This window comes from Notamacropus eugenii, chromosome 5 (genome assembly GCF_028372415.1).
Source record: "Notamacropus eugenii isolate mMacEug1 chromosome 5, mMacEug1.pri_v2, whole genome shotgun sequence".
NCBI lineage: Eukaryota > Metazoa > Chordata > Mammalia > Diprotodontia > Macropodidae > Notamacropus > Notamacropus eugenii.
In genome coordinates, this window is record NC_092876.1 from 381,982,013 (window position 1) to 381,997,792 (window position 15,780).

Below are 15,780 nucleotides of genomic sequence, written 5' to 3' on the forward strand. Positions count from 1 at the left end.
ATATGGAAATGTTCATGTTTGTTGGTGCTGGTCAAGAAGAACAACTTAAAATGAAAAACAAAATATATTTGTTCTACTTACCTCCCAGGACTATTATGAGGATCAATATGACATAATGTATGAACACATTCTGCAAACCCTTATAAAAATGAAAGACACAGTGGGGAGAAAACTCCCACTCTCAAAGAAGAGGAGAAGTGTCAGGTCATTAAGATGGTTGGCTACAAGTAACCTGGCACTTTAAGTATTGTGGACACAGGATGTTTTAGTTTACTACAAATTACAAGGCTCAAAACAAAATAAAGCAATTTGTCAAGAATTTTTTTTTTCCTGAGGCCCTATCTGATGTATAATGAAATGGCAGTTGGCTTCCCACCTACCAAAAATGACATTAGAGAAAAGGTATACATAGAAGTTTACTTCTTTTAGTTTAGTCTTTTAGTTAATTGGTAAGCCATCCTACCCCCAAACCCATGCAGTTTAAAAAGCTGCAGCTTGTTTATATAGTACAGTTCTCACTCTCCCACCCCCATACCTAAATAAATGAATGAATGAATCAGAATAGTTTCTTTGGTAACTTAACTTTCACTAGAAATTGTTTTCGATTAGGGTAGCTTGTGATCCACCTTAGAAAATCACTTGATTATCTCCCACATGGTGTTCTTGTGAGTAAGCAGAGAGGTAGAAATGGGTTTTGAAATTTACATACATGTATACATAGAGTATTGGGGCTGATTCCTGCTTAAAAAAAGCATCAATAGCATATAATCATACATACCAATATTACATTTCCCCTTTTAAGTGACAATACTTTTCACGCTGTTCTTAATGTAAGTTATTTTTATTTTATAGAAGAAATACCTTCAAAGAATACAAATGACAGAATCATAGAGGACCATGACAAAAAAAAAAAAAAACAAGAGATGAATACTGATTATAACTTATTACCATGACAGAAGAGTATTCATTTCAATGGTTAGTTTCTTGGGCAGTTAACAACGATTACAGACACAGAAACAAATCTGTTTCACTTGCTGAGATGCTTTGTTGCAATACACCGAATAAACCGACTTTTTATCTTTCTTTGCTTTTGTTTGACATATTCTAGGTGTTTCTCAAATAAAAGTATTAACACTGACACCACTATACTTAATCACTTTCTGCCTAGAGTCACAGTCAAATGAGGGCAAATATTCTTTGTTAGGTAACACAGTGATTGGGAAAAATGAAAACTAGTGAAAACACCAGCTTAAGACTTGAGGATTCTATTTTCAGGCTGAGTATTCATTATCTGGGACATTTTTAGTGACTATACATTTCATTTACTGAGTGTGAGGCGTGGCATGGCAACTTTCACTACTTTAGCAACTGAAAATCATGGTATGTTAGTTCTGAAAAATCATGGCTACCTCCTGTCTCATTTCAGGGATTCTGCTGCCATCACTGTGAAGGTTCCAGCTTTAGGATTATTTATTTATTTACTTTGGAGCTAGGATAGTCAGAGACAGGCTACAACAGAGGTGAAGGTGGCTATCCAATTTGGTTAACTCCTGCCACTGACTCACCTATTCCTTGACTTGACCTATTCCTTCCTCACATCCCTGTTTTTCATTTAACTAAATCTCCTCTCCTTGTTATGGTCCCACTCAATTGCAGAGACAACAAAACAGAGACAGAGGAAAACAGAACAAAGGAGGGGTAGGAGCACAAAACAAATTGGATGAGTGAAGGAGTTAGCTACAATTTTTAAATATTTTGAATTATTGAAATGGAGGCCAAGGAAAGGTTTCCACTATGGAAAAGCAGGTTTCTATCTAAATTAGCGCAGTAAAAGGAGCTATCTGGAAAATACTGATTTTGTAATTGGCACACCAGCATACCAGTTTTCCAACATGGCTAGTTATTTGGTATCTGAGACCATCACAAACCCCCACAGGAGGGCAAATGATATTGGTTTATTGCTACAGAAAGGATACAATTGCTTTCAGGTGCACAGGAAAGTGCCAGGCTGGACTCTCCATTGCTGCAAACATGGTACTATAGTAAAGGAGAATTTGCCAACTACTTCCATCTATAAATCTTCTGTTAATCAAACAAATGTTTTGGCAGCACAGCAAGGTGCAACATCTGGTAGGGGAAAATGCTGTTGCTGGCTTTCATTTGCACAGAAATGTGGAAAATATTTTTAGCTGTGGACCAGAAATTCTCATTAGTATTAATGTTTTGTGAGTTGGTGAACACGTGTGTGTACGTATGTGTGTGTGAACATGCATAAATATATCAACATAGCAAGACCAAAGCTAGAAGACACATAACAAATATAGAGATTACAAGTAACATAAATATTAAAGTCTTACCACCATTAAACAGACTATTTTGGGGTCTGTTTAATAATCCTGCAAAACCCACTCAATCTATATAAAATGATAGCAAGGTTGGGTATGCAGGGTGGGAGTCCAGAAATTTTTGAGATAAGAAAGACTAGTAGGGACTGGAGGGAATAAAGCCTCATTTATTAGGGAGATGTCAAGGGGGAGGAAAGAAACAAAAGAAAAAAAGAATTTTTTATGACATTTTGTGGGACCCAAAACAACTTTTTTGCTCTAAAGCTTTGTGAAGTAGGACCTGCTTCACAAATGATAGTTTCTCATTTTAATATGGTTTGAGATTTTTAAAAAATACCATCATGTATTTTATTGCATAAGAACTATATTCATGACATTTTCAAGATGTCATAGGAACAATGTGTCTCTAGATTTAGGATGATACGGATATACCAGATATTCTGAGGTAAATGATTTATTGCCAAAAAATATGGTTGCTCACTTTCCTAAAGACACATTTCCTAGAGAGGCTATTATTTCTAAGTTGTTTGAATTGTTATATTCTTCAGTGGTTACATTAGTATGGTGATTTCCTATTCACCTACTACTTTATCCCTTGCATATCATCGCTGTATCATCTTAGCAAAGTGGCGAGTTGGTCATTACTAATGAATGTGAGCTTGGCAGGGAGCCTATCTTGACATACCCGGATAATGGAGACTTTGTATACCTGGGTTCAGATCATATGATGCATAAAGATACATTAGACAAAATGGAAATGCAAACCTATTAGTGCACAGTGAGACTATGACATTAAGTTCTGCAATGCATAAATGGGATTTTAATCAATGTTAAAAACATTGCAGGCTATAATATTTTAATATAACACATAAACAGTGCTAAAGAATACAATACACATAAGATACAAATATTAGAAGCTGATAAAAGTGACAAATTCAGAACACAGTATTTTCATTTTCAGGTATCAGAAACAAAACCAGCCCAATAGTTCCATTCTACTGTATGACAAATACTGAAGAACAAAATTTCAGTCTTAAAATACATCTTAAAGTCAGTATTTTCCTTCAAGGAAAAAAAGTACTATAAATAAATTACAATACAGTGAATTTGCCTGAACTCACTTTGTTTCTGTCTTCCAGCCTTTAAGTCAAATAAAAGAGCATTAAAAACTGTACACTCTTAACAGGATAGCTGATCTTCTATAAAATAAGCTGTCTTCAGAGATGTCAAGTTCACAGCAAGGAGAAACCAAGCCTTGCTGTAGTCACTATTATAAAATATATATGTATATATATTCATATATGTTTTTGTTTTTTACAAAATGTGTATATTAATAGCTTTGCACAAACGTTTTTAAAGATAAATTTAGCTAGTCTAATAACTTCATGAAAATAAAACAGATAAATACTTCATGTTTACACATCATACATCATCAGCTGGCAGAGGAGGTATGTTAATCCTTGGTCTTGTAAAAAATGCTATCTTCTCCCTGTCAATGAAGAACAAAAAAAGAAGATCAAAAATATTATTTTCTTCATTATAGACAATGGATATGATAAAATGAAATAATAAGCATTTAATGATATTGATTGGTTATATAAGTGACTGACATGGGGTAGGTAGGAGTTTAAACAAACAGCCCCGTGCTAGCAGATTTTAATCAAGAATGGGGAACAGTTCATAGAAAAGCATTAATTAAGCCTACTGGCAGTTTAATGAATGAGCGTTACCTCACCCTAAGTGAGTACCTGCACAGACTTTGGCCTAAAGGGGTCAAGGTCTCTCAGTACATCCTGGGTCATCTCCAGTCATCCTGAGGAATATCAGGTCACTGGATTCAGGTGGCTCTGGAGAAGAAGTGAGGCTGGTGACCTGCACAGCCCTCCCTCACTCAAAACAAAGTCAAGTGCAAGTCATGTCATCATTTCTCTGATGGCATGGTCTTCTTCAGCAACGAAGGACGAACACAACTGTCAGTCATTAGGCTTTATTTGTTTATCAGGCTTCATGTGATGGATACACAGAGTTAAACTCAAAGATTTCAAGACCTGCCTCCAACACAACCACTCTCCGTGATCTGGGGCAAATGACTTAAACTCTAACTGTTAAATGATAAATCATAAAGGTGCCAAACTATAGTTTTCTCACCTTGAAGTTCCCTACTATAACAATAAAATCACAAGTCCAGTCTCTATCCATATTCCACTATATGATGCTTTATATGAGATATGGACAGCTAGGAGGCACAGCGGATAGAGTACTGAGCCTACAGTCTGAAAAACTCATCTTTTTGAGTTCAAATCTGGCCTCAGACACTAACTGTATGACCATAGACAAGTCATTTGCCTCAGTTTCCTCATATGTATGATGAGTTGGAGAAGGAAATGTGGAACCACTCCAATATCTTTGCCAGTAAAACCCCAAATGGTGTCACAAAGAGTCAAACACAACTGCAAAATGACTGAACAACCAATATGAGATAGAAGAGACCACCTAACTACCACCCAAAACTGTGAGTCAGCAGAAAGAGGATTTTGATTCAAGCCCTACCTCCACTATTTCCTCTGTATTTTTTTGTCTGTTTGTTTTTTGGGGGAGAGGCAATCAGGGTTAAGTGACTTTTCTAGGGTCACACAGCTATTAAGTGTCTAAGGCTAGATTTGAACTCCAGTCCTACTTACTTCAGGGCCAGTACTCTGTCTACTGTACCACCCAGCTGCCCCTATTTCCTATGTATTAGACAAGTCACTCAAACTTTCTGGCTTTTAGTTTCCTCATCCATAAAATGAGACGGTTGAAAAAAATAAAAAGTTGGTCTAGGCTGCTCTGCGGTTCCTTCCCAGTTATGATTCTAAAAATTTTAAGTAACATTTTTCAAATGTAAACATGAAATTTTGATTAATGATTTTGATTTGATTCATTAATGATCATGTCCAGGGGTGGGGAACATGTGGCCCTCTAGGTCCTCAAGTGCAGCCTTTTGACTGCGTGCAAGTTTTACAAAACAAATTCTTTTATTAAAGGAATTTGTTCTGTGAAGTTTGGATTCAGTCAAAGAGCTGCAACTGAGGTCCCAGAGGGCCACATGTGGCCTCTCAGCCGCAGGTTTCCCATCTCTGACTTCTTGTCCCACTCCCCCCTGCTTTTTTTTACATCTGAAACAACTGAAGCTCAAAGAGTTTTTCACTTGAGAATGAGATAATAAAAAAGAAAGAATGGTATGCATAAATTCTGTCTATGAAGCTATTATAAGAGGAATGCACTCAAATTAATTTTAATTTTCTTACCTAAACGTTTGCACCTGAATGGGTTCCTTCTGGTTTTGCCCACGCAGCTGGTATATTTCTTTGGATGCCTTCTTAAGCATTTTCTCAGCTGCCTGTTCTTGATGATGTTCAAGTTTGGTTTGTCTTGTCTGAAGTGGAACATGTTTTTTTTAAAAATAAAAAACAGAAACACTGCAATTAATCAAGCCTTTTGAGTCTAGGAAGAGGCTGGCTATAAACTGCCATAAGTACATAGTAGGTACATTCTGTCCTCTGATATTTCCACAAAAAAAAAAAAAAATCTATGCTGCTCCCTGGTAGTTTCAGTTTGGCCATGACAGAGAATCCCAGCTACGTATAATTGAGATGAAGATGACCAGAGGGTCACAGTGATGCTAGCATCAGTTCTGTCCAGCCCTTCCCCTACACTGATATCCACTCCATTTAGGGACCTGAGCACTCATATGTGAGAAAAAGGCATTTTCCTAACTTTCTCTTTTCCACATAAACAAAAGAGTACTCCTCCTCATCCTTCCACTTGGAGGAAGAAAACTGGACTCAGCATATTTCTTATGCATCTTTAATATGTATTTTCATACACAGCATAGTTATTTATTTTGGAAATAAAATGCTGAAATCACAATTTGGTTTTTTTTTTTTGGTATTAAGTTCGAGTTCCTTTTTCAGGACAAATACAGAAGTAAATTGGAAATGTGTAGTTAGAACATGTGCGCAGCATCTTACCTGTCTCTCTGCTTCCTTCAGCAAATTTCGGAATCGTTCATCTCGAAGAACCCAGTTGGGAAGGTCAGTTTGCCCTCGGAGCTGGGCATCTTCCAAACGTTGCCTCAGTTCTCTTAAAGCGCATATCTCCTCATTCAGCTGTCTCTGTCTAGTTCGTGATGCCTGGAGGTCCAGCTCCAGGTCCAAGGATGTTCGTGCCATAAGTTCAGCCAAAGAAGACCTACAAGACTACAAAATGATTTTGATAAATCAAAATAGATTCAAGAAAAGAGAAGAACTGAAACTCTGACCTAACCACTGGGAAATATTCATGGTCATGGTAAAGAAATTAACTAAGCTATAAAATATAAAGGTAGTTTATCTTTCTATGCATATAATTTTTGAAAACAAACACCTTTGTCAGATGTCTTCCTCAAAATTTAAGTAAACTATATATATCTACAGAATTTGTCTGTGGAGTAACCCTGTCAATAAGTCAATAAGTGTTTATTAATTACCTATTACTTGCCAAGAACTATATTAAATGGTGAGATAAAGAGTCTATGCACTCAAAGAAGTCAAAATCTATTGGGACAGACAATATGAAAACAACTATATACAAATATATAGGATAAATTGGAGCTAACCTCAGACAGAAGGCACTAGTATTAAAGGGGGAAGAAGGTAAGAATTCTTGTAGAAGGCAGGATTTTAGTCAAGACTTGGATGCCAGAGAAGTCAGAAGGCAGAGACAAAGGGAAAGAATATTTCAGCTATGGGGAAAAGCCAATGATAATGCAAGGAGATGAGAAATGTAATTTCTTTAATTACTAACATTTCCCCAAAGCACCCCCATCTTTCTACCAGAAAGAGCAAAATAAACTGACTTATCAATTGTTTCTGACAGTCTATGCATGTTGACCTATGTTTCTAACTTCAATCAAGAGGAGAGAAACAGGTTTCAGTTGTCTGGAAATAAGATTGGTTGTTATTTAACCTAAATTCTGATTTATAAAAAATGTTTTCCTTAACATTATCACAGTTATTTCGTGCATTCTCTTGGTTCTTCATTCTTTGTGCTAAACAAGTTCATACAAACAAGTCCATACAAACAAGTTCTATGCCTCTGTGCTTCTTACTCTCAATTCCTTCTATTCATCATTTTGTGTAGACGAATTATATTCTATTACATTGATAGACCACAATCTGTTCAGGCATTCCCCAATTGATGGGCACCTGCTTTTGTTTTTAGTTTGTTTTTTTGTTTTGTTTTTGCTACAGAAAAGGTACTGTCATGAATATTTTGATTTATAAGGGACCAGTCATAGACAACTCTTTGTGACCCTATTTCTTGGTAAAGATACTGGAGTGGTTTGCCATTTGCTTTTCCAGGTCATTTTAAAGATGAGGACAACTGACGCAAACAGTCACTTGCCCAGGGTCACATGGCTAGTAAGTGTGTGGCCAAATTTGAACTTGGGAATATGAGTCTTCCTGACTCCAGTTCAAACACTGTACCATATAAGGTATATATAAGTGCCCATAAGGGAACTTACCCTTTGCCTTTGATTTCCTTGGGTTATACGCACAGCAGCGGCAATGCTGAATGTCAAATGATATGATGATTTTAGTATATTTTTCTACATAATTACAAACTATTTTCCAGAAGGCTTGATCCAACAGAAGCAGCGAGATGGCACAGCAAATAGAATGCTAAGCCTTATGTCAGGAAGGCCTGAGTTCAAATATGATAGCTGTATGACCCTGGGCAAATCACTTAAGTGCTGCTTGACTCAGTTTCCTCCACTATAAATGGGGATAATAATAATAACATCCTCAAAAGAGCATTGTGAGGTTCAAATGAGGTAATATTTGTCAAGCACTTAGCACACACATAGTAGGTACCATATAAATGTTTATTCCCTTTCCTTCTCTCCCAATTCAGAGCACTTCCAATAGTCTAGTCATGCCCCTTTTTCTCTCTTCCCAAATTCTCTCCAGTATTGACTATTTCCATGTGTGATCATTTTTACCAATCTGGTGGATATTAGGTGAAAGCTGTGTGAACCTTTGGAATGCTTAATAAGTGCCTAATACATGCAGGGGGCTAGGCTACATAGTGATGCAGACATTAGAAGTCTAAAACAATTGAGGTGATAGCAAGGTAGATCCAAAAGAACAATGACCTGGAAGAAAGGAGACCAAGGCTCTTGAATCACCTCTGCCACACCTCTGTGCACCTCATCACTTCCATGGGTCTCAGTCCCTTCATCTATAAAATGTGAAGCTCTGACTAGGTGATTTCTAAGGTTACTTCAAGCTCTAAGAAGTTTATTCTAAGCAATGGGTAATTGAGTTCTTAACTTTATTTAATTAAATTTATTTAAATATTTTAAATTCACTGAAAAGAAAATTCTACTAAGATTAATTAGCACTAGGACCTACTTAATGATTCAATAACTGTTTTTATTTTTTCAGATTCAAAAATCTATTTATATAAGAATACAGATGGGGTTGGTTTTATTTTAATTAAATGAATGCACCTATCGTTCTCCTTTCCAGAAGAGGGAGACAATTCTACAGAATACCACATATACCATTGGGCTTGGTCAACATGTTTAGCTTTGCTATCTTCTTTTCTTTCACTTCTAATGAGAAGGAGGTGAGAGGAAGGAACTGTTGGAAAATGAAGGTGATGTAAAAACAAAAGATACCAATAATTTTTAAAAATTAAATATGTTTAGGTTAAAAATAGATATTTAAGCCTAGCACTATAGTACCATGTGAATAAACCAACATAATTTGTTCAGAAAAGACAAAGGCAGAAAATTATTGTGTATATAATTTAGATGTTATAAATAACAGGGTAGCCTCTTCATGAACATTGTGACTGAACTGGAGAAAAAGAGGTTTTTAGCTCCTGACATAAATTTAATTCATGTATCAAAGCCAACAAAGTACAGGGAAATATGACAGATATGGCTGCCTAAATGAAATTAGTTCAAGTTTAGGAAGAATTTAGTGTCTTAGTTTGTCAAATCATTCATTCATTCATTCATTATCCAATGTATGTATGACTTCTTAAGATATTGGAAGAGATGAAGACTATATTAAAAACTTCACAAGGTCATATCATTTTATTTAGAAATACAAAAATCTGGTAATGTTATCATAGAATCATAGTGTTGGAGATAAAGAGATGAGGACAGAACAGTTTCTATCCTAGGGAAGCGTACACTCTATTGAAAGGAAATAAGATGTAAACTCCCTAAGGTTTTTTTTTCAAGAAACACAATTCTTCCATCTCTCTCCTCTATCCTATTAAAAATAAAAAATAAAACCCCTTGTAAACAAACACAATTAGCCCAGTAAAATCAGTTCCTACCATGGTTCTATCCTTAGCTCCTTATTCTCTTTACAAACATTTGAAACAGAAATACTGGCAACATCGCCAGAGAGACAAGTCTGAGAAAATTTCAGGAAACAAAACATTACTACACGCTATGATGCTTAAGAGAATGTAGTAAAAAGCAATTAAACTTTAAAATATCTGTGTACCATGAATCTCTGGCACCGTGAATCTCACAAAATGCAAGTGTTGCAAGGAAAGCAATATAAATGATGGCAAAGAAAGAGACAATGGAAAGATTCTGGATCTGGAGTCAAGGGACCCTAATTTAAACCTGTGTTACTTGGACAGATAACCTCTCCTGGTCTCAGCTTCCTCATCCATAAAATAAGGGAATCAGACTAGATGACCTCTAAAGTCTCTCCAGCTTTAAATCTATGATCCTAATGCTCTCAAAAAAGACAGTCTATTCTGCTTTCTAAGAAGTCTTAATTGCTAGGAAGTTCTTCCTCATAGAAAGTTCAAATGCCTCCCTACACCGGTAACTCACTTTTCTCTGTGTACAGCCTCAGGATACAAGTCAAAATATAGAAATATATTTTACACAACTGTACATGTATAATCTCTATCAAACTGCTTGCCTTCTCAAAGAGAGGGGAAAAGGAGGGAGGGAGAGAAATTTGGAACTCGAAATTTTTAAAAAGTGCTAAAAATTATTTTTACATATAGTTGGAAAAATATAAAAAAAGTTTTGCACACAAAAGAGAATATAAGGCAAAAACCTCTTTCACAAGATAATGCTTCATGTATTTGAAAGCAAGACAGCAATTTTGTTGTCCTACCCTATCTTCTCTCCTCTAGAGAAGACACACACAGGGGATGATCTTAGATGCTTTTTAGTAATCACATATAAGTGCAAGGGGAGTTGAAAAAAAATTATCTCTAAAATTTATAAACAAAACATATACAAAAGCAAAAACAGAGAAAGATAATTGATACCTCATGAGTACTGTATGAAATATACCTGCTTATAGCGTAGAGTACGTCGTTCCAATGTATTTCGGACAAAGGGGGACTTTCTTGGCAGAGTTGAACTGTCACTGTCACTGCGATATAGCTGCAAAGAGCACAGAGGTAGTTAGAAATTCAACAGGCCATCTTGATATATGTTCTGAATTAAGTGACTTTTTACCCTTCTTGAAACTCTGCTTGATCTCTCATACACATTTCTTAATATATTAAAAGGCTTTCAGCCATCATTTAAATACTTTCTGTAGTTCTATAAATCATCTAAAGATGTCTCTAGGATGTTTCATTTGATAAAGTTCCTTCCCATAAATACAAACTACCATTTATCTTATGTATGATGTTAACAAGCCCCATTTCCATATTTATCAATAAACTTAATTGTCATTTTGTTTTTATTTCCTATGTTTAGTATGACTTGGACAATTGATTTTCTAAAAAGAGATTCATTGCTACTTGGAGAATAAGCCAAAATTACAAAGCTACTGCTCTTCTAGTCAGAGGAAAATCTGTATTAAAAAGAAAAAAAATCATAATGCCTCTTTTATAGACTCCAAGATATAATTCATTTTCTTTCGTTTTAGTCTCTACCCTCAGGATAAATATATAATTGTGATAGTGCCAAATTAGTTAACTTTACCTCCTTATTTTCCATGTGAATTAACCCCAAATTCTCAAGCAACATTTAGCAGTATGACAACTTAAAACCAGTGCAATCATTAAAACATAAAAAACACAAAGAGCTCTTTCTCAAGAGTCTCTAGTAATTGTACATAAATTACTTCAATTTGGGGGTGGGGTGGGATGGGGACAGGGCAGTACATGAAGGAAAAAGAAACACTCCCTAACAACATCCATCTCCTTTTCCTGGCAAGTGAAGAATATCTCACTTTTACAAACAAATGTGAAGGTGAAGAACTCATTTCTTTCTTCACATTTAGCAAATTAAATCCAGTTGCCTAAGGGTATAATGTGATCCTAAAGTAATATTTCAGAATAAGTATTGGGACAACAGACATCCTTAGCTCACTGCACAAGCATCTACAATTGAACTGTACTATATTCCAAGTATCTTCAAATTAATATTTTACTTACTCTGCAAACGTACTGACTTCGTGCTCCAGGCGAGAAAGTCTGTGAACGAACAATTGTACTACTCCGAACAAAAGGAGAACCACGAGACCTGCGGCTGGTCCTCTCTTTTGGAAGAACTGGTACTTCTTCTGGGAAGAGATCCTCTGTATTGGTCTCCTTATCAACCTACAAGTTAAATGATATTTACTACTACTAGTACTTCTAGGATGTAAGGAAATAAAACTGATGTAATCATTCAGCAAGTGATCGTGATGAAGGATGTAAACAAAAATGGGGGTTCCTTCTTTCAAAGAACTTTCAGTCTTCTTGAGGACACAAGACAAATGCCATTAAAAAAATAGAGCTGTTCAAAGGCATCACAAAATCAAGTGTGCAACACATATAGTATAAGCATTATGCATAAGAAATTGGTCATTGGATGAAGTTAGTCAAGAAAAGTCATCAAGGGTTCTTCCCATCAGTTCTAATTCTTCTACACAACATGACTAATGTGAAAATATGTTTAATAAGAACGTATGTGTAGAGCTTATATTGGATTGCAAGCCATCTTGGGGAGAGGGGAGAGAGGGAGGTGGAGAAAATTTAAAGCTTATGGAAGTAAATATTGAAAATTAAAAATTAATTAATTTTTAAAAAGTCATCAGGAAAAAATGAGTCAAATTGGACCTTGAAGGAATTGGAGATGTTAAAGAAAAAAAATGCAGAGTATTCCAAATGGAAAATCAGCACGAGCAATCACATGGAAATGAACAGACTGTATTGTGTGGAGAATGGTGGGAAGGGACTGTATGAGAAAGGTGGGTCCATATTGGGGGCTGGTGAGTAAAGAAGAGAAATACATATGGTGAAGCTAGCTATGAGAAATCTGAATGTGATCTGAGAAGAAATCAAAATAGATTCTTAAGCAGAAGTAACATGGGAAGCAGTGTTTCAGAAAGATTAATTTGGAAGTACTATGTGGAATAAATTGCAAAAGATAGAAGCTGGAGGCTAATTAGTCAAAAGATTAATGAAGTAATCCAGGTATGAGAAGATGAAGACCATACCTAAGGTATTGGCAATGAAAATGAAAAGAAAAGGTCAAATCCAAGAAAACTCAAAGGAAAAACTCATTAGTCACTTGAAACTTAGCTCCAAGAAGTTTTAACTACAAGGATCAAGCTTTTCACTTCAGTATTATTAGTTAAAATCAAGCTGGATGAATAATAGCCAAAAAAGATTTGGATTTAATGAATCTTGCACTCACTACTGAATTTTTAAGTGTGGCCTCAGATTTCAAATAATTAGTCTAATTTAAGCATTTATTCTCATTGTCCCCTTTCAGTATGGTAGACTGAGCAAATTACTAGTGTATTAGAAGATTATTAGTGTACCCAGTGTTTCATGCCTTATTTTTTTCATTTGAAAAGCAAAACTCAAATAACCTACTAGTGGATAACTCATGTCAATCAAGAGCTCAGCATTTCTTGACTTGTATGGTACAGATACAGCAACAGATCCCCATATTTATGCTGAGCAAATTATTTAGTTTATTACCTAAATCTCTGATTGACAGTTATGTATTGAGTAGATGCTACCTATACTTGACTCTCTAAGTTAAGAATCTCAACTCATATCTCACCTAAAAAAACAAGACCATTGGCCAAGAGTTCCCTCTTCTCCTTTCCTTTTTACCTCACTTCACTACAATGTCTTCTCCTGGTATCTCCTTCTTGTTGAGGCAAACTCTTCTACATACATCACTGATTCCAACCCCTCCTATTTTCTCTAGTATGTGGTTCCTACTACCATCACTAATGACTTTATGACCCTCAGTCTCTCCTCATTTAGTGATTCCTTCTCTGCTGCCTACCAGCATGGCTCTCCTGGACCCACAAATACCCACAATCTTCCTTGCAAGCTCTTGTGCTGTATCTGTCCTATCCATTTGTGGCCAAACTCCTTAGGAAAGCCATCTAGTGGAGACTGTGAGTCTCTATTCCTCTTACATTATTCTCTAAAACACCAGCAACCAGTTTCCAACCTCATCCTTCAACTGAAACTGTTCTCCCCAAAGCTAGCTGCCTTTTGCACGCTGAAATTAGATGCACTGTAGACCTCAAATTAGATGCCCTGTAGGCACCTCAAACTTCAGGAGCTCCAAAACAGAACTCATTACTTATTTTCTCCAAAGCTCCTATTTTTCTAAACATCCCTTTTACTGTAGTCAACACCATAATCTTCTGAGAAAAGCAAGCTTTTAAATTCAGTGTCGCTTTTTACTCTACCTGAGTTTATCTCACATATCTCTTGCCAAACCTTGTATTTAAATTCACAACATCCTCTGTATATGCCTCCTCCTTTCCACTTACACAGCCAACTACCCTTGTTCAAGTACTCATAATCTATCACCTTGATTACTGAAATAACTTTTTGATTCATCTCTCTACCTCATGTCCCTCCACACTCCAACCCATCCACCAACTCAGTTGCCAAAGTGATTTTCCTAAAGCCCAGGTTTGTTCATGACTTACCCAATAAACTCCTGTGACTCCTTATTACCTAGGATAATTAATCTTCCCCCAAAGAAACTCCCTCTATTTGACATTTAAAGCCCTTTACAACCTGGACCCTTTCTACTTTTCTATTCTTCTTATACATAACTCTCCATTACACACTTTACAATTTAGCTACTCTAGCATATACTGACTCCAATGCCTTTGCACTGGCTATGTCTCATGCCCCAAATGCTTTTCCTCTTCCTTTCCTATTCTTAGCCTTTCTGATTTCCTTCAAGACTTAGCTGTTCAAATCCCACTTTCCACAGGGACCGCATCCTCCACTGCACCTTTCCGTTACTATTACATTCCCTCTTAAGAGTATCTTCCATCTACTCTGTATATTTCTTGTATGTATGTATTTATTTGAATGTTGTCTTACCCTTTGGAATTTGAGCTCCTTGATGGCAAGTGTCATATCTTTGTCTTTCTTTGTATTCTCAGCACATAGCACAGTGCCTGGCATATATAAATTCTTATCAACTGACACATACTCTCACTCTCTGTCTGTTTGTTTCTCTCTTTCTCTCTCTTTCCCCACATATATGTACATACACACATATGTATATATACACACACACACAAGGATAGATAGACATATTTCCACACACAGAGTCAAAATTGCTTTTTTAACCTGAGTCACTACTTTTTTCCACTGTGCTACAATGAACTTATACCATTCTTATTAGACTCAATTCTGAGTCTCAAATTTGAGATCATATTAGGTTTATCTTTATTTTTCCCTAATGCAATCAAATGCCAAATCCTACTGTTATTTTCTCTATATCTCCATAGTCAATCTTTCTTGTTGGCCCACACCAAAAACCTTTAGCTCATGATTCTTAACTTTACCAAAACAAGGGCAGTCTGTCTTTTGCTAATTCTGGTTCCAGTCTTTCTCTTTTTAAAATTGTCCATACCCATAAACCATTTTAACTCTAAAAGCTTAAACTTTAAAGCTTAAAACCTTGCAATAGTTCCTTCACAAATAACAAGTGAAACTTTAATCACAATCTTAAGCGTCTTGATGAAAATGTCCTCCTTTACAGGTCCTCCCATGAAATAGTAAAAATTTCCTACCTCTCTTTCCCCAGTCCAACAATATTGCCTTCTCCTTGCCTTCACATATTTTCCAAAGTCTTTGGAACAGACTTACTTGCTGCAATCCTTTCTTTCCATCAAGAACCAGCTCCTTTCTCTTCCATGAAATCTATTTTACCCCTTTCGCTAGAAAAGACCAAACTTCTCATGCCAATCTGGTTGACTTCTCCTGTTTCCTTTTCTCCTGATAACTTGCATATTTATTTGTGAATACATCTCATCCCCTTACTAAACTCTAAGCTATTTAGGGGCAGGAACAATGTAATTTTCCACCTTTGTATGTCTAGGGCCTATCTCAGCATCTTAAGGCATGTTTATTGAATAAAACTTAATTTCAA

The 15,780-nt window shown here is 36.0% G+C and overlaps 1 protein-coding gene across 4 annotated transcripts in view; it reads right to left on the minus strand.

The window, feature by feature from the left end:
* Window positions 1-822: 822 nt before the first annotated feature.
* WWC3 (WWC family member 3) overlaps window positions 823-15,780 on the minus strand; it is a 204,927-nt gene continuing 189,969 nt past the window's right edge. For all 4 annotated transcript variants that reach the window (XM_072614396.1, XM_072614395.1, XM_072614394.1 and 1 more), the window contains 5 exons: window positions 11,805-11,969; window positions 10,708-10,800; window positions 6,356-6,583; window positions 5,633-5,760; window positions 823-3,834 (listed from right to left, as the gene is read on the minus strand). In XM_072614396.1, the coding sequence (XP_072470497.1) occupies window positions 3,768-3,834; window positions 5,633-5,760; window positions 6,356-6,583; window positions 10,708-10,800; window positions 11,805-11,969 (681 nt within the window). In that variant the 3' untranslated portion in view covers window positions 823-3,767. The remainder of the gene's footprint in view (window positions 3,835-5,632; window positions 5,761-6,355; window positions 6,584-10,707; window positions 10,801-11,804; window positions 11,970-15,780) is intronic.